Below are 19817 nucleotides of genomic sequence, written 5' to 3' on the forward strand. Positions count from 1 at the left end.
ATATATATATATATATATATATCATTTTTAACTAATCTAATTAGTTTATGTTTTTTCTTTTTTTATGTAGTTAATTTTGATTTAATTTTTTATGTTGTACAAGCATTTATTTTACTCTATTATTTTTGAAAAATGTATAAGTAACCCCTCAACCTATGTCTGAAATCTCAGAGACACACTTATACTATACTAAGGTCCTATTACCCCCCTAAACTTATTTTATAAGTAATTTTCTACCCTTTTGCTTGAAAAAAAAGTCAACGTAGGCCGAAAAGGGGTAGAAAATTATTAATAAAATAAGTTCAGGGGGTAATAAAACCTTAGTATAGTATAAGTATGTCTCTGAGATTTCGGGCATAGGTTGAGGGGGTACTTGTGCATATCCCATTATTTTTACCTATTCTATGCTATTGATTCATATTTTAATAAATAAATGTTTCTATTTAATTTTTCATATATAAAATCAAGATATAAATAATTTCTTTAATTATAACAATTATTATTTTTTTCATCAAAAGTATAAATAAAAAGGGGATAATACACAAGTACCCCTCAACCTATGTCTGAAATCTCAAAGACACACTTATACTATATTAAGGTCCTATTACCCCCCTGAAGTTATTTTATTAATAATTTTCTACCCCTTTTCGGCCTATGTGGCACTAGTTTGAAAAAAAATCAATCAGTGTTGGGCCCACAAGAAAGTGCCACGTAGTCCGATAAGGGGTAGAAAAATACTTATAAAATAAGTTCAGGGGGGTAATAGAACCTTAGTATAGTGCATTTTTCCAATAAAAAATTGTAAAGTCGAAAGAAGTATTTCAACGAAAAATTAGTAAAATTATCATTTTATCTATAATTTCCAAAGAAACATGTAAGGAAAGTAGATAAACACAATATTTATTAAATTTCACCAAATTTGAATTTCAAAAAAAAATATCGTATAAATTGAAAAAAAAATTATGTATTTGTATTCATTTTATGGATATTTTTCATACTTATCATGAATAAAATTATTAAAATATAGAAATGCAAAAGTTGAAACAATGGTTGAGAAAGAATCAAATAAAAAAATACTTAGAAAGTAAGGAGTAGTAAGAAAGGAGGGAGAAAAGTCACAAAAGGAATAGAGAGAAAAAGGAGTTTGTATCATTTTTTTTCTTCAGATGGAACCCAGTTATCCACTTGTCATAATATAAATGGAGGGTCATACAAGTTTTGTCTACCACATCATATTTGTGCCTCATTTATAATAATTTTTAGTGTGTAAGAGCGAAAGTGTGATAATTAAAAAATGGACTAGAAAACACTTGTCAAAGGAAATGGTGCCCTCATACAATTATTGTTGGTTGTACCTCAAACATCATAAAATTTTTCGATTGATGATACATTTGGGAGCCCAAAAAATATATTGTTACAACTTTTTCTGAAACACTGGCCAACCCAAGATCTCTAGTTACAATAAACATCTACTTGCAATCTCAACTTCATCTCTAAGCTTTTCATCTCTGTTCTTATCTCTATCTTTTAGTTACTTGTAATATTAGTAATTTCTTCATAATTCGATAGTTTTGAGCATTGCAATCACAATTATAAAGTTGTAATTTTGTTTCTCTTCTTATTAATATAGTGAGAATTTTGAATTTGTTACATTGGTTCTTTCATTGTTCGTAATCTAAATGATGTTGGTGGTATTAGATTGATTCAGTCGTGGCAAGGACCCACACGATTGAATTCTTCGGACTGAGCAATATTTCACCTGCCCTGGTTTCTCTTCGAAGGATTGTCTACCTCTTCCTTACTTCTACCTTGATGGGGAAGTTCTTACTTGATTTACTTTGTTGTGTCGAAACAAGTAATTCTTTGATTGAAAATATTTTACGGAAAATTTGCTTATGCAATTTCCATAACGCTTCTATGCCTCTGCTATGTCACATGCTCATCCAACTTGGAAGATGACTTCACAAGTGGAAACACATATACATGTATTCAGCGTGTATCTAGTGTAACTCGCATGTATTTGAAATATATACAAATCCTGCTTGTCTCTCTCTCTCTCTTTAATCTCGTTCATCTCGCTTTCTTTTTTGTGTATCTGATAGCAAGAATACATGTATCTAAGTGTAAAATGCATAGAAAATTCTTAATTAGTGGTAAGATACACAATATTGTGCAAGTGTAGGTAATAATAGTATATACGAAAAAGGGTCAAAATTGCCCCTGAACTATGTGAAATAGACCACTTATACCCTCCATTATATTTTCGGATCAAAAATACCCCCGCCGTTATCCTAGGAGACCACAAATACTCTCAAGAGTTAACACCCCAATTTTTTAGTGACGCGGCGAGCCACATGGGACGAATCCCTCCACTAAGCGTTGTCAACTAAGATTCACTACAAAAGAACTTGACCTTTAGTGGCGACAAAGTCGCAAAATCCCAAAATATTGCCACTAAAGGTAATGAGTGATTTTTAGTGGCAACTAAGGCTCCAACAACCATTTGCTAGTAAAATTTATTTTTTTAACCAAAAAATATGACAAGTAATTTCATTGTAACCTAATTTCTTAAAAATAAATAACTTGCAACATCAATATTAAAAACATCCAATATTATTACGAAAAATTATGAAAATTACTTCTCGACTATTGTCGCCATTAAAGGTTTAGCTCTTTTGTAGTGAATCCTAGTTGACAATGCTTAGGTGAAAGGATTGGTTCCATGTGGCTTGCCAAGTCAATGAAAATGTGGGATATTAACTCTTGAGGATATATGTGGTCTATTAGGACAACAGTAGGAGCATTTTTTGTCCCAAAATGTAACTCTTGATAGTGAAATATGTCTAACTATGTAATTTTTCTAAAAAATAATTATGTGTTATATTTGGATATTGCACGTCTATAATCTATTAAGCTAATAATGATTGATATGATTATTTTACTGCGCTACTTGTTAAGACGGAGAAAGATGGCTTGCATGCATAGTCACCACATATTCATAGAGTAAAAAAGATTAGGAAAAAGCATTATTTTCGTTTAAATTTATGTAATATTTTAAAAATATTTTTATCTTAGGGACAGAACTTATACATTATTGAGCTAATTTGTTAAAAAAATAATACGAAGTATAACACTAATTATATAATATATCTTGCTAATAGTCATTAAATTTATATACTGATTATACAATATAACACAAATATTTTACATAGACTATATATTATGATACATTCAAAAAACTTAAAATAATTACTATACATGAGGTAAACATTGATTATTCAATCTCAATCAACTCAAACTCACCTCTAAACAGTCTCAAAATTTTACATATGAAATATTCTCGAATAGTTTAATATACCATTCGCTCGAAAGAATATTTGTGTATATCAATTCTTATTTTTATTTTGAAAAAAAAAAGAAAATTAAGTTAACAAATGGTCTCTTCAGATGATTATCGCACAAATATTTTTATTTTAATTTTTTGTATCTAATCATATAATATTATATAAATTAAATAGGTAGAGAGTTAAATTAAGCAACACCACATATAATAAATTATTTTATTATATATACTAACGTCGTACTTGTGTGGCACTCACATTTGTTTTTTTCCAGCCAAGGGGCACTCCCTTTTTTATATTATTTGAATGCGGAAATTTCAAAAGATATCGATTTATTTATAAATTAGTTAAATCAAATTCAAAATATTTTTCTATTTATTACATATTTGATAAATATTTTTAAAAATTATAAATTAAAATCAATTCAAAATCATAAATTGATCATTTCAACATATGTTCTTTTAGTTTATGTTGTTTAATAGACACTTGATACTTTTCTAATAATTGTTCTATCAAAAGGAGTCGATTTTCAATCTCTTGATTAGGGGTGTACGTGATTCGGTTGGTTTGGGTTTTTCAAATATCAAATCAAACTATACGTGTAAATTTTTTAAATTTATAAACCAAATCAAACTAATAAAATTTGTTTTTTTGGGGTTTCTCAAGTCGGATTGGTTCGGGTTTTTCAAATACCAAATCAAATCATTGTGTCAAATTTTAAATTTATAAATCAAACCAAACTAATAAACTTTGGATTTTTGAATTTTTTCAGTAAAGTTTGAATACAAATATATAACTAACTTGTGCTCCAAATATATCTTTAGTCTAACCAAAATACAATTATCTAAGGTGTTTCTTAAAAAAAATAACACAAAATATGCAATGAGTATTGATGAAACAAAAATATTCAATAGAAAAATAAAAATGAAATCAGCATATAAAATAAATATTGTACAGTCATAATGAAAATAATCGTAATTTAAAAGTACTAAGTCATGCTAAAATAAGTTTAATAAATATTAGTTACATTATTAAATATTTAAGGAAATTAAAATTAAAATATGTATTTTAATTGTCTAAATCAATGTAAAACTAAAGAACAAATATTCAACGTACTTAAAGTGGTATTGCTTTGACCAGTACCACTTTGGTTAATTCCATTTTTTTTTTCAATTTTATTAAATTTTGTGTTCCCATTTGGGCTTTTGACTAAATGCCTACTGATTTCTCAAACTAAACTATCAATCACCGCACACCACATTCTTTTATTATTATTATTATTATTTTATTATTTTGTCTTTTTCACTTAAGGATATTGGACAATAACTTATAATGGAAAAAAGAACAACTAGACCATTACTTTATAAAGAAACTTTTAATTGTTTCTAATAACATATTAAAAGATGTTTTCTAGTGGTGAAAAATGTAAGTACTAATTCACTTTTAAATAATTATATGATATTTTATTAATTAATAATTTTATATTACATTCTAAATCAGGTATATTATTTCTTTGAATTTTAAGCTTATTATATGTATCAAAAATATTAGATATAGGTATCATTGATATTAAATATACTTTAAAATATAAAATTATAAGGAGAGATGCGAGCGAGAGGAGAGAGAGAGCAAATGAGAGAAACAATGTATTTCATGATATGTGCAAATCACGCTTGGATATAGTGTATATTAAACAAATAACATCTAATTTGATTCGTATGTATCTGAAATATATGTATTTCATTGTGCCACCACATACATGCATATGAAAAAATAATCATGATACGAAAAGTTATTTCAACAACTAAAATAAAGGCACGTAATTATACCGTAAACTATTTATTTATCTATTGGTACGCATTTATAAATTTTACCTTTTAAAAAATTCTGTTACAATAGTTAATCATAATGTAACAACATATTAAAATGCAAAGCGTGAGGCGAGATGTTTTAGAAATTGCTATACGAGAGGTGTAATCCTTAAAACACAAGACACAAGTCTCATCGATCTGTTGAGCGTAAGTCTCATTCATAGTCGCATAAATATATATTACTTATGTTAGATCAGAAGATTTTTAACAAAAAACTTTCTTTCTTTCTTAAATTTCATATTCAGGTAAATTACATCTTTTAAATCAAAACAAAGAAAATATAATTTATTTAAGTATCCATTCATAAAAAATAATAGGGAGAAGTATTGAAAATATCCCTATACTCGCTACGAATTATTAATTTCATCTCTAAACTATTGACACTATTAAAAACATCTATTTACTTAGCCGACTGAAATAAATTATAAACCAAATTTGCAATGTGAGTAAAAAAAAAAACACCCTAAATTCTTACTAAATTTGTAAGTGTTTTCAACACTTTTCTTCTCGTTTTTTTAAATTAAAAATCACATACTCTTATAATGATTTGAGACCACTTACTATTTCACGTAACAAATAAAATAAATTTACACTTAAATTTTAATCCTTCAAATAAAACAATAATTTACATAAAATTTAAGAATATTTTCAATATTTTCTCTCGAAATATTAGTGAAATGATAAGTAACGGCCTTCCAAACAAAGTTGGATCCAAATATTTAACTCACTGGTTTTGCAAATTTAGTGACAAAAAAGGAGGCAATTTAACCAACAAAACAAACAAAACAATTCCCTTACACGTGTCACTTAACGCCGTTTAAATGAAACCATCCTTCCCGTGAAATTCTTAGGTTTATTTTGTAACCCCCAAACGGAAAACGCAATAAGCATTTGCATATCGCCGTCTAAAACGACCTGACTTCTCTCTCTTTCTCTCTCTCTCTCTATACATATATAGTCCCTCCATCCCCCTCTCTCTTCACTAATCGCTTGATTTCTCTGCTACACCGTCGCCGGCCGGCGAATTTCACGGTAAGGATTGATTGCTTTATTTTGTATTTTAGAGATTTGATATGTTTATATGTTCTGGAATTTGTTGTATGTACTTGTTTGAGCTGTAGAATTTGTTTCATGAATGGATATGTGTGATTAACTAGGTTTAGAGATAAGTAATGGAAATTCTGAGGTTTCTAGGGAGATGATTGGTGATTAATTTTTATTATATCATTTTTTTTTGGGATCTCTATGACCTCCGTTGTGTTTGATACATTTTTTAGGTTTTTTTTTCTGCAACAGGGACTCACTCTGTAATAGTGTTCTCCTGCAAATTAGTTAGATGTGATTGAGTTTTTTATTTTGTATAATAGAATTGGTGAAATGAATCTTAGGTTTAGTTTGATCCCGGATCTGATAACATGTTTATAAAGATTTGTTGAATTTGGTTTTGCTGAACAGTAATGGTTGTGTGACTCTTCAGCATGTAGTTCTTTCGGTTTGTGCTTTTTTGTAGTTATTAACGCGGAGAATTACTGTTTTATCAGATACAGTGAATAGGATTTCATTGTAATAGTGTTTGTGTTGACTGTAGTATGTAATTCTTCACTAGGAAGGTTTTTTCTTTTATGGGATTATTCTCTTCTAATGCCTTGTTGTTGAAGTATGTTAGACCTATAGAATTTACAAAATTGGAAATCACTGTTCAGTTTTGAGCTGAAAGTGATCTTTTAAAAATGGGATATTTATTTTCTAGTGGAATGTTATATTGTTATCTCCGATGAGTACATTTTTTCTCTTCTAAGAGGCATCTCTTCCTAGATTCTCAGCATTAGCTGTTGCAACTTTTTGCATAAATCTTATTCTATTAGGTGAGAGAGTGTTGTATTGGGTGACTTGGTGGCGCAAGCCTGATGTATGGCGTTCTCTGTACCAAACTTGAATGGGTTTAACAATGCAAGCAACCTGGAAAATGTCCATGTTGAGTGTGGAGATTGGCTCTTCAATTGCCCTCAAAGTGTCCAGCAAATATGGCATGTATAAAAGCATTTATGACCCAAACCATTCACATGCTATATGTGTTCGATATGAAGGACAATTTCTGCTGTGTTTCTGTGTACCAAAAAGATTTTGCTGCCATATTAAAATGCATACGTGCTTTGCTTTCGATAATTTTGAGTTTTTGACTTCATTTTTTTTTTGTTGTTTCAGAGAATTTAACTCCCAAATTTGAAGATGAAGTAGCATGCTGGCATTGTCATTGGTCTGACTGATAGCTGCCTAAGTGTTGTATGCTTTGTGTGTAAGCAAGCATGGGTTCCGCTTGCTGTGTTGCTGCCAGAGATAGAGCTGTTCTAGATGGATCAAGCTGTGAAAATTTGCAGAGAAATGTCCGCCAGTCTCCTACGTGGAGCTTTCGGTGGGATAATCGGGGACGAGTGGCTGGGGAGGAGACGCCAGTAAATTGGTCTTCTGATGGAATTGGTGGCAATGATGGATTAGAATTTAAATCTGGAACAACTGTAGGAACAGTGTATGCATCTGAAGAGGGTAGTCCATTGGATAGTTTCAGATCACTTGCATGGCAGAAGTCACCAGTTTCTGAAAGAAATAATCGAAACTTTTCACTTCCTTTATTGGGTTAGTACTTGCACTGCTCTCCCTTTTGCTTTTGTATGTAACAAATGAATAGATACACAACAATTAGGTGATTATGCAAATTGAAGAGAAAAAAGATGTCAAGTTCTGATTGCACATGATGAGTTTGAACCGTCTTTTTTCTTCTTCTCTTTTTGAACTTTGTGAAATATGAGAATACCTAATTGGATGACATAATGGTGGATGCTTTGTCATCCTGTTTGGGGAATGTGAAGGCAAAACTTTATCGAAGATCAAGAGTCCTCTTCAGGAAGAACTAAGCAGCTAATGCTAGCAGACCAAATTCTCACACGAGAGATGTTTTTAGGTTTAAATGTAGAGAAGGGTTATGTATAGAGTTGATTTTAGGTTAAAAATAGGAGGTAGAGAGCACCGAAATGAAATATGTTGCATGTGTGCGCTTCTCGGATGTAAAATTGTTTATCCATACAATGAGCTTCCTTTTTATTGTGAATTTTGTTTGGGTGTCTAGTACTCTACAAGTGAGCTTTCTTGCTTCTGAGATGTCTAGATTTGTCATAGAGAAGACTGAGCTGCTGGCAGTGGTGAATGATGGCTACTCTGTCTTGATAAGAGGATATTATCAAATGATGAAGATAAATAGTGGAAGGGGTTGAAGATGTAGACTATTTGTATGTTCTCCAATTGGGGAGGTGCTAGTAGCTTTAGCTGAAAATGTAGTTTCTTATGCTTCTTGTGGTGCTGCTATGATCAACTTTTTAAGATCATGGAGCATATGAAATATTTTGTTTGAAAGGTTGTTAAAATTAATAGTTAGTTGTCACTTGCTTTTTCAAAGGTTAAAGAATACTTTAAGTTGTCACTTGCCTAATTATAGGGTTGTTGGTTGTTACCGAGATCAAATATTTGTTCTCAAAGAAACTCGCAATCTCCAAGTTTTCTTGTATAACTCATATATATGCCTTGCATTTGTATTATTATTAGAGTGAAGTATAACATTAGTTAAATATGGTGAGTACTTTTCATTTTCTTGCTTATGTAGACTGCTATTTTCCTCAACCTTTAGGAAATGCCAATCCTACCTCTTTACTATGAGAAGATTGATTGCTAAAGTACACTTTTTCTCTATTTTGGACCGTCATTTTTTAGTCAGAAATTTTTATGAACAAGGGTTGATCTTTGTTGATATCAAAGAAGCACTAAGTTAATGCTTCAAAACATAGTTGCGATTCATGTTAAGTAGTTGACTGTATCAATAATGCCATTTTCATTCTCTTGCAAGGCTATGTATGCCTCCTTTTTTTGCCATAAAAATTTCTCTCTATCCAGTCTGTCCACCATACAACCTGAGGAATAGTGTTCCAACCGTAAATTGCATTTTTATTGAGATCTCTTTTACTCCCAAATTTTTAGAAACTCTATCTTCGAGTTATGCATTGACAAGCTAATTCCCAGGATGTTTAGAAAAGGACTCCAGATGTGAGAGGTGACTGTACAGTGTAAAAATAGATGATTCGAATCCTCTGATTGCTCCTCTCATAACGAGCATTTACTGCATAGATGGAACCCCCCTCTGTGGAATTTGGGTGGGTGAGGCGCTAAGCATCATTGGCTGCCACCAAATAAAGTAATTCACCTTGGATGGAGCCTGTTGCCCCAAATTTTCTTCCATGGCTATGAACTTGTGTCAGGAGGAGTTAACTACTTATAGCTAGATTGGCTGAGAACAAACCTATGGAATGTTTCATTTACTCTGGGGCACCAGACTTGTTTAGAGCTGTAAACATGCTGTTAGGTTCAAAAGTCACAACAAAAGACATGTATTTTCTATCTCCCAAACATAACAATGTCCTGTAAAGAATGAGGTTACAATTTAATGTCATCCAGCAGTAGCATTTTGCTGAGACGGATAGTGTACAGATCTGGAAATTGATCCTTGAGAGGAGAAGTCACGACCCAGTCTTCCCAAGGTTCATCTGTTCGTCATCCTCCTAAAGTGATCTTGTGTTGGAAAAGAGTTCTCCCAGAATGATCTAATGAATTTCCATCAAACTGTGCCATGCAGAGTGTCCTTAGTTTTGTCATCTAGTGATCTAGTAAAGAATATTTTTCACAATTCTCCTCCATAGGACATTGGTACCTTTATTAGATCTTCTCAACCATCATATAATAAGTCTTCTTTGTACGTCTTCAAGTCTTTTTACTCCTGGACCACTCTATCTCTTATCTGCAGCGACTCCATTTACCAGACTAACCTTCTTTTGGTTGTTACCTTGCCAAAGAATATTCTTTTTTCAGCTTGTTCAATCTGTCAATGACCAAACTGAGGTAGGGAAACAAGAGAATAGTGTTAGTAGGGTATTAAGTACACAATTGATGTCAATGAATCTACTGCCCAAGGAAAGATATTGACATTTCGGATTTGAAAGTCTTTTTTCCACCTTCACTAGAATGCAGCTCCAAATAGAAATAGACCTGAATTTTCTCCCAAGGGTAATCCCAAATAATGGGAAGGTTGCCAATATCGCAATTTAAGATGTAGAACAGTCATGGAATGTTGGGAACAGTGTCTACAGGAAACAGGAAGGTTTTTGAGAAATTAATATGACGACCAGTAATCATTCTGAAAAAAACAAACTTGTTGCTCTGCAGCTTCAAAAGAAATTAAAGTATCATATGAATATAAAATGTGAGAGACGTTCAGACCTCCATGTTGGAGGTCTCAAGTTCGAAACCCCTTGCCAGCGAAAGCAAAGGGTCTGCCTTCTGGGTCGAGCTCGTCGCACCAGGCTTGCCTAGTGCGGGTTACCTCTCCTATGTGGTCTGAGAGCTGTTGCATAGGAGCAGGGTTTTACCCTGTGCGCACTCAAAAAGGGTAGTGACTGCGGGTTTCCCTTGTCGTCAAAAAAAGAAAACTAATTGATTATATTAAGCAGAAAAATTTCTATGATATTTTTATTTTAAAAAAGTTGAAACATCTCATAATAAATTGGGTCTTTTCTACTACTCATAACATCTCATAATAAATGGAGCATTTTCTACTCTCCAACATCTCATAATTAATTGAGTATTTTCTACTTTTCCTAACATCTAATCATAAATAAGTCTTTCTATTATTTCATTTGGTTAAAATGTTCACACTTTATTGAGTTTTCTTCTCCATCAGGTACTTATCATCCCCCCTCCCTTTTTTTCTTTTGACTTTTTTAATACTTCCTTTGTCGCAATTTATGCAACACTTGTTCTTTTTCGAAAGTGAAACAGTTAAGTTGAATTACTACATATGTGACTAAAGTAACATCAAATTTGCAATATTTTCTAACCTTGACTTATGAGTCGTTACCTTTTTTGTGTGTTCTGATTTTTATTTTATAGCATAGAGAAAGTCCAATAGTATATGTATCATTTAAAATTTATCATTTGCAATACAAAATCTGTATTAAATATTTTAAGATAAATGTTCAATGCATGTTCATTTAAAATTTATCATTTGCAATACAAAATTTGTATGAAATATTTTAAGATGAACGTTCAATGCGTGTTCCCAGAGACTAGTTCCTCTATAAGCTGGAAGGAGTCATGAGCAGCCCCATTGATAAGAACAGAGGATCTTGTTGATCTCATCTCGTAGCATTCTCGAATGTTGCTTTATACAGATGGAAGTAGTCAGGATGGGACATGATAACTTCAACTGTAATTTTCTTTGTTGATTTGTCATGCCTTTAATTCTTCCAAAGGCATTGTTCTATGATTTTGTGATTGATGCTATATATATTTTGATTCTTTTGTCCCTCTTAATGTGATGAAATTTTTACAGCATATCATATGGTAGAAATCTTCTACTGATTCATCGTATTTTTATTGGAGGCCATTTACCCCAAAGATAGATTGTGTTCTCTTTTATATACCCTATTTTATGTTTTTGTTTTGCATCCTGATGGTACTGTTTGTTAAGAGATTTTTTTGGGTACGATGTTGATGTGTAAATTGCTATGGAAGCCATAACCATTATTCTCTTGTGACATACCTTTTAAATGTCGAGTATAACAGAACATTTTATTTTCACTCTCCTCCTTAGATTCTATATACTATGAAACTATAATTCGCCCTTTATGGATGGAAATCATATGTTCGTTTGGAAAATGACTATTATCATTTGCCTTTGCAGATCCCTTGGCTGAGAGGAATTCGACCGAGGTAATAACAGCGCGTTTTACTTATTTCTGAAGACAATTTCATGGCATATTTGTGAGTTTTTGACATTCCTGCTTCCTTTTGTTTCTGATAATTAGGTTAAAGACTTCGCTGGTTCAACAGCACTTTCATTCCCCTCTCCTGTAAAGCTATCTCCATCCGCTCCCTCAGTTTTATCTTTATCTGCATCTCCTTTATCATCACGTGGCCAGCTGCCTCCTGCTAGCTTTACTCCATGTTTGCCTCACCATTCTTCAGCTCACCAACTTGGACAGCAAGTTTCTGATAGCCGTGTACCAGGGCTGAAGTCACCTACATTTTCAATTTCCGAAGAATCATCTTCCTTTGTGCTCCTACCTGGTTGGAGTAATGATTCAACTAGGGGCTCTCATGGTGGATCATCAGATGGTTGGTCAGTTCCTGGCTTTGCTGACCTGGCAAATCCTCGTCGAGATAGGTGGTCTTTTGATAGTGAATCCTTTGGTTTCCATCGTGAAAGGGCCACTAGCCGAGGTTCTGGGTCATCTTCATTCGATCTCCAAACGTGTGGCATATGTGCAAAGCTATTGAATGAACTTGCTGTTGCTGTTCTAGTTTGCGGCCATGTTTTCCATGCTGAGTGCTTGGAGAATATGACATCTGAAATCAATAGGTATGACCCAGCTTGCCCTGTCTGTACTTTTGGGGAGAAGCAGGCCTTGAAGATATATGAAAAAGCAAAAGCTAAGATAGAATTGAAAGCTAGAAAGAGATTTCGAAACAGGATTGTTGACAGTGATATTAGTGGGAATGTTGATCTGTTAGAGCGTCAGAAAAGTAGTGCTCATGAAGGAGGGTGTCCCAGGATGAGCTCCAGTTCCAGTATGAAGAGCCCTTCAAAGAGGCCCTTCCTACGACATTATTTCTCCTTCGGTTCAAAGGGATCAAGATCCTACTCCGAGGGTCCTTCAACTCGGAGGAGGGGGTTCTCCTGGACAAGATCTAACAAGAAGTAGGTTTCTTTATGGACATAAAAGGTAAGGAAATCCCTTTAGACATTTTACCCAGTACTATTGTAAAGCTCCCTTCATGTTTACATCGTCGGTTTGCTATGGATTTCTGATAGATGTTAATCCAAATCCCATACTCTTGTCTGACAAATGGTTTACATTGCATTCACTTGTGCAGATAACCATGGGTATGCTCTCTGAGCTGCCTTTTTGGGTTGTAGAGAGTGGTGAAAGCAGTCATGATCTTGATGGTGGAAATGCAATGCATTTGCAGGCAAGTAATACATTGTAAAAAATGGGAAGAGTACAAGGTGGATGATTAATTTGTTCAAATAGGAAAGAAGATGCAAATTGAATTGAAAATAGTTGTTGTTTCAGTGTATGTTCTATTGGGTTTCATACATGTCAAGCCCATGAAAAAATTGTCCTGAAGATTTTATATATATGGTTAAAAGTGCTCATCTCTATTACCTACCTATATAGTAGCAGATATTTGGTGTTCTACTCATGCTTAAGAGTTGCATCAGCCATTGTATAACTTTGTATTCTTTTTGTATTTATTTGAGTCAGTTAGAGCTCCGTTTATCAGCAACCGTGACCCCTTAGGAGGATTGGTTATTGCTCTAGAGTAGTCGAGTTGAAGTAGAGCTGGACATGATTGGTTGTGCTTGAAGTTGATTGAGCAAGCCTATCATGTCCAGCTTGAAATGGACTAATTTTCGGTACACTCAGCATTAGGGGGGTCATTTCGCAGTTGGTAGGAATTATGCAGGTATCAGTTTTTCTCTTTCCTACCGTGCATAAGATAATATACCAATTCTCTTCTTCTAATTTATATATACATGGTGTACTAATTTTATACATTTAACATCTTATTTGTTAACTAGCTATTACACTTGGTATAATTTGTAAAAATAAAATAAAAAAATACATGAACAAGTTTGTTATTTTACTAGCTACCAAATGACCAAACTGTATCTAGAGCAGTCAGAGAGATGAAAGCAAGCTCTGATATCACCGATTAAGGTCCTTTGATATCTGAGTTTAAATTTACACAGGGAAACGAGTTAGCCTAAAGAACAAATGAAAGCACTGGTGTTGAAAAAAGAAAGTTTGTTGATGTTTTTGGAATGCAATTTTTTTTTAGTTTTATTATAAATGCAGAAATAACTAGTGAGAAAGTCCGCTAGTTAGTTATAACAGACTTTTATTGTATCTTCTAATTAGGGGTGTGCACTATTTGGATTAAATTGAAAAATCAAATTGAATTTTAATTTGGATTAATTTTTTGGATTCTTGGTTGATCTGATTTTACTATGGCGATTGAGAATGGTTCAACTTCAACTGAGAGTTCTGTGAATAACAATGGTGTTAACAGTAATGATCTTAGTTCTTCACTGTATGTGCATCCTTCGGATAATCCTGGTGCTTCGTTGGTTCAAAATCCTTTTGATGGAATAGGTTATAGATCATGGAGACGAAGTGTTCTAAGAGTTCTGTCAGTTAAAAACAAGTTGGGTTTTATCAATGGTGATTATAAAAGGCCTGATACAGGAACACCACAGTTTCGTCAATGGGAAAGGTGTGATGATATGGTTACTTCCTGGATTCTTAATTCTCTAACTAAGGAAATCGCAGAAAGTGTAGAATATGTTTTTGATTCATGTGAATTGTTGAAAGAGTTGGAGGATCGATATGATCAAACTAACGGTGCAAAATTGTATCAAATTCAACGTGAAATCAATGAATTATCACAAGGAACTTTGGATATTACTGCTTATTACACTAAGATGAAAAAGTTGTGGGAAGAGTTGAGTACATTACACATTAAAACTCAATGCAATTGCAATTGCACTTGTGGAGCCAAGGATAATATGTACAAAGTGGAGCAGGATAGAAGATCGATACAATTCCTTATAGGTTGAATGAAGTCTATACTGTAGTAAGAGGAAATATCCTCATGATGAACCCATTACCTTCCCTAGCACAAACCTTTTCTCTGTTGGTACAGGTTGAGAAGCAGAGAGAAATTAAACTTAGTGCTCTAATGTTCATGGAATCTACATCTTTGAATGCAAGTAGTTCAGGGAAAAAGGTCATGGAGTCTGCTGTTTTCAATTCAAACAGTTCAGGAGGAGCAGGTTCTTTTAGACCACTAAGACTAAGTAACAGTTCTACAGGGAACAACATTGTTAATTTCAAAACCAATTACTCTAGACCAGTTCCTATGGCAGTAGCAAACCTCGTGTGATATGTGACTATTGCAGAAGACCTGGACACATCAGGGATAAATGCTACAAACTACATGGCTACCCACAGACAAATAACAATCCACAGAGGAATAATTATCAAAATGAGTACAGGGATAATAATCAGAATTCTAGATTCAGCAGAGGAAAGGGGCTTATGGCTGATGTTCATGGTTGTTCAGGAGAGGCAAATGATAGAGAAGCTCGTGCAGACACAGGTCATCGACTAACTAAAGAACAATATGTTCAGTTGTGGAGTTGTTGCAACAGTTCCAAGCTGAGAAAACTAATGCTAAACACATGGACAATGGTAGTATGAATTTTGCAGGTATGATAGCATGTACTTCTTCAATTGCTTTTGGGAAATTATCTTACAGATGTTCTCACAATTAAACTGAATCTTGGATCCTTGACTAAAGAGCCTCTCATCATATGACCTTTGATATAACAGTCCTAACAAACATTACATACCTTCCATGCCCCTTGTTGATTTCCTTACCAAATGGTTATAGAGTAAAAGTCATGAAAATTGGTACTGTAATACTTGCACCAGACATTATTTTGCATCAAGTGTTGTATGTGCCTTCATTCAAATATAATCTTGTTTCAATTCATTGCCTTTCAAAATCCATGCCTAAAAGTATTGTGTGTTTTTCTGGATCTTCATGCATTCTGTAGGCCCCTTCAATGAAGAGGCCTTTGGTTATTGGTGAAGCAAAGGATGGACTTTATTTTTGGTGTTCTAAATGCTTGATGAAACATGTTCCTCCTGGCGCTGCTCCTGCTGCTTCTACCTCTGATTATCTATCAAGACCAAATGTTTTCAATTCTTAGTCTGTATTTTTTTCTACTCACTCATGTAAACATAATACACAGCCTTCTGTCTGTTCTTCCATCAATAAAACTCCTAATACTTCTACTTCTTTTATGACTCATACTTGTAATGATGTGAATGTATTGTGGCATAATAGACTTGGACATGTACCTTTTGTAAAAATGAAGGAAATTAAGTCTACACCTGAGAGTTTTTCTGTAAAACAACATTTCCTTTGTAACATATGTCCTATGGCAAGACAAGAAAGAATGCCCTTTCATCATAGTATCAAAATTTCTACCAAAATTTTTCAATTACTACATATAGATTTACTAGTTTCTGAGGACGTGCTTCGCACGTGTGTTTCATGTGAATTTTTATAGATACGTTAGAATGACTAAAATCTCATGGAAATATATATGTAAATTGTAATGAATAATAAAAAGTAACAATTACAAAATTCAAAGATTTACGGCAATAAAACATTCATAGAAAACTAAATTAAGAAGTCTAACAGAGTGAAAAAAAAGACAACAAGAAACAGAATATTTAAGAAAAAATACAATATAGACATTATTCTTATAAGATTGATATATATATAGATGAAAAAATAAGTACAAAATTAGTACATAACTCTCTGAGTTTTTATCGACTCCTTTCATATCCTATCAAAATTAAAGAGTTTTCATCATCTCTTTTTACTATAGAATAAAAATAATAACCTAATAATCTTGGTAGGGGTTTCATGAGATAAAGAAGTTGAATTTATAGAAATAGAATAGAAGGAATATCAAAAGATATCTTAAAGTTTTAGTTTAAATATTTGAAGGTTATGAATAAGAAAAGATGAGAGTTATGAATATTAAGAGTATAAAAGTTAAATAAGTAATTAGAAAATAATAATAAATAAATGAAAAATATGAAAAAAAAATTAAAGTTAGCAAACCATGTAAAAAGAACAACTAAAGTTCTTATTATGTAATTAAGCATTAATGAATTTAAATTCGTGAATCTAGAGTCATTCTTTAATAATAATCAGGATGACATTATCAAGTGCGTCTCCATTTTGTAGATTTGCACCCTTTAAATTATTAAATTTCGTTGCTTATCATAAAGGATAATACTTTTTCCATATCAATCATATTATTCATGAAAGGGGTTAATGAAAAAGTAATTAGAAGAAGAAAAATAAAGAAATTTAGGTAAAGATTTTTCTTTAAAACATTATATTTATTATTTACATATAGATTATAGATGATAAATATTAATAGATTAGATACTTAATTAGGAATTAATCTTTGAAAGTCTAAAAGTCATTAACATTTGATTAAATTTATACAATCAAATATTTAAATATTTTATAACAATTTAATTTATAGAAGGGGTAAAACCGTAATTCAACTTTCAATTTTTTTGTTCATGCTTTTAGTAATACTAGTTTCTGAGGATGTGCGTCGCACGTGTGTTTCATGTAAATTTTTATAGATACGTTAGAATGACTAAAATCTCATGGGAATATATATATAATTATAATGAATAATAAAATGTATCAATTACAAAATTCAAAGACATACGACAATAAAACATTCATAGAAAACTAAATTAAGAAGTCTAAAAGAGTGAAAAAAGACAAAAAGAAACAAAATATTTTAGTAAAAATACAATATAGACATTATTCTAATAAGATTGATGTATATAGATGAAAATATAAGTACAAAATTAGTACATAACTCTCTGAATTTTTATCGACTCCTTTCATATCCTATCAAAATTCAAGAGTCTTCATCATCTGTTTTTACTATAAAATAAAAATAATAGCCTAATAATCTTCATAGGGGTTTCATGAGATAAAGAAGTTGAATTTATATAAACAGAATAGAAGGAATATCAAAAAATATCTTAAAGTTTTAGTTTAAATGTTTGGAGGTTATGAATATGAAAAGATGAGAGTTATGAATATTAAGAGTATAAAATTTAAATAAGTAATTAGAAAATAATAATAAATAAATGAAGAATATGAAAAAAAAATTAAAGTTAGCAAACCATGTAAAAAGAACAAATAAAGTTCTTATCATGTAATTAAGCATTAATGAATTAAATTTGTGAAGCTAGAGTCATTCTTTAATAATAATCAAGAGGACATTATCAATGTGCGTCTCCATTTTGTAGATTTGCACCCTTTAAATTATTAAATTTCGTTATTTATCATAAATGATAATACTTTATCCACATCAATTATATTATTCATGAGAGGGGTAAAAGTTATAAGAAGAGGGAAAGAAAAGAAATTTAGGTAAAGATTTTTAAAAAAAATAATTATAACTATTATATACATATAGATTATAGATGATAAATATTAATAAATTAGATATTTATTTAGGAGTTGATCTTAGGAATTCTAAAAGTCATTAACATTTAATTAAATTTATACAATCAAATATTTAAATATTTTATAATAATTTAATTTGTAGAAAGGGTAAAACCGTAATTCAACTTTCAACTTTTTTGTTCATGCTTTTAGTAATATATGATATGATGGGGTCCATATCACATGGTAACACATGATAAACATGGATATTTTATCACTATTGTTGATGACTATAGTGGATGCACATGGAAACAATTGTTGACATGTAAGAGTAACACTCTAGTCATCAAAAATTTCTTATCCATGATTGAGAATCAATTCAATACCCGTGTTCAGACCATAAGAACTGACAATGGACTTGAGTTTGTTAATGCAGAAACATCAAATTTTCTTGAGGGAAAAGGAATTATACATGAAAGAACTTGTCCTTACACACCCCAACAAAATGGGGTGGTGGAAAGACAAGTTCTTTCATGTATAATTCCTTTTCCCTCAAGAAAATTTGATGTTTCTGCATTAACAAACTCAAGTCCATTGTCAGTTCTTATGGTCTGAACACGGGTATTGAATTGATTCTCTATCATTTGCCTCTCCTGAACAACCATGAACATCAGCCATAAGCCCCTTTCCTCTGCTGAATCTAGAATTTTGATTATTATCCCTGTACTCATTTTGATAATTATTCCTCTGTGGATTGTTATTTGTCTGTGGGAAGCCATGTAGTTTGTAGCATTTATCCCTGATGTGTCCACGTCTTCTGCAATAGTCACATATCACACGAGGTTTGCTACTGCCATAGGAATTGGTCTGAGAGTAATTGGTTTTGAAATTAACATTGTTGTTCCCTGTAGAACTGTTACTTAGTCTTAGTGGTGTAGAAGAACCTGCTCCTCCTGAACTGTTTGAATTGAAAATAGCAGACTCCATGACCTTTTTCCCTGAACTACTTGCATTCAAAGATGTAGATTCCATGAACATTGAGCATTAGGTTTAATTTCTCTCTGCTTCTCATCCTGTACCAACAGAGAAAAGGTTTGTGCTAGGGAAGGTAATGGGTTCATCATGAGGATATTTCCTCTTACTACAGTATAGACTTCATTCAACCCCATAAGGAATTGTATCAATCTTCTATCCTGCTCCACTTTATACATATTATCCTTGGCTCCACAAGTGCAATTGCAATTGCATTGAGTTTTAATGTGTAATGTACTCAACTCTTCCCACAACTTTTTCATCTTAGTGTAATAAGCAGTAATATCCAAAGTTCCTTGTGATAATTCATTGATTTCACGTTGAATTTGATACAATTTTGCACCGTTAGTTTGATCATATCGATCCTCCAACTCTTTCAACAATTCACATGAATCAAAAACATATT

The 19817-nt window shown here is 32.1% G+C and overlaps 1 protein-coding gene across 1 annotated transcript; it reads left to right on the forward strand.

The window, feature by feature from the left end:
- The first annotated feature begins 6087 nt into the window (after positions 1–6087).
- Positions 6088–13600, forward strand: LOC107002711. Its single transcript, XM_015200856.2, has 5 exons — positions 6088–6244; positions 7418–7846; positions 11994–12022; positions 12118–13035; positions 13187–13600. The coding sequence occupies exons 2-4, from the start codon at positions 7519–7521 to the stop codon at positions 13012–13014; spliced, it is 1254 nt and encodes a 417-aa protein (XP_015056342.1). The 5' UTR covers positions 6088–6244; positions 7418–7518; the 3' UTR covers positions 13015–13035; positions 13187–13600.
- The last annotated feature ends 6217 nt before the right edge of the window (positions 13601–19817 follow it).

Source organism: Solanum pennellii, chromosome 10 (assembly GCF_001406875.1).
Source record: "Solanum pennellii chromosome 10, SPENNV200".
In the NCBI taxonomy this organism is placed as follows: Eukaryota; Viridiplantae; Streptophyta; class Magnoliopsida; order Solanales; family Solanaceae; genus Solanum; species Solanum pennellii.

Excerpts from the sequence above, each read along its gene's own strand:
- LOC107002711 (XM_015200856.2), top strand. The coding sequence starts at position 7,519 with ATGGGTTCCGCTTGCTGTGTTGCTGCCAGAGATAGAGCTGTTCTAGAT. Across the intron at positions 7,847-11,993 it reads CTTTTCACTTCCTTTATTGG|ATCCCTTGGCTGAGAGGAAT; the intron begins GTTAGTACTTGC and ends TTGCCTTTGCAG. Across the intron at positions 12,023-12,117 it reads CTGAGAGGAATTCGACCGAG|GTTAAAGACTTCGCTGGTTC; the intron begins GTAATAACAGCG and ends TCTGATAATTAG.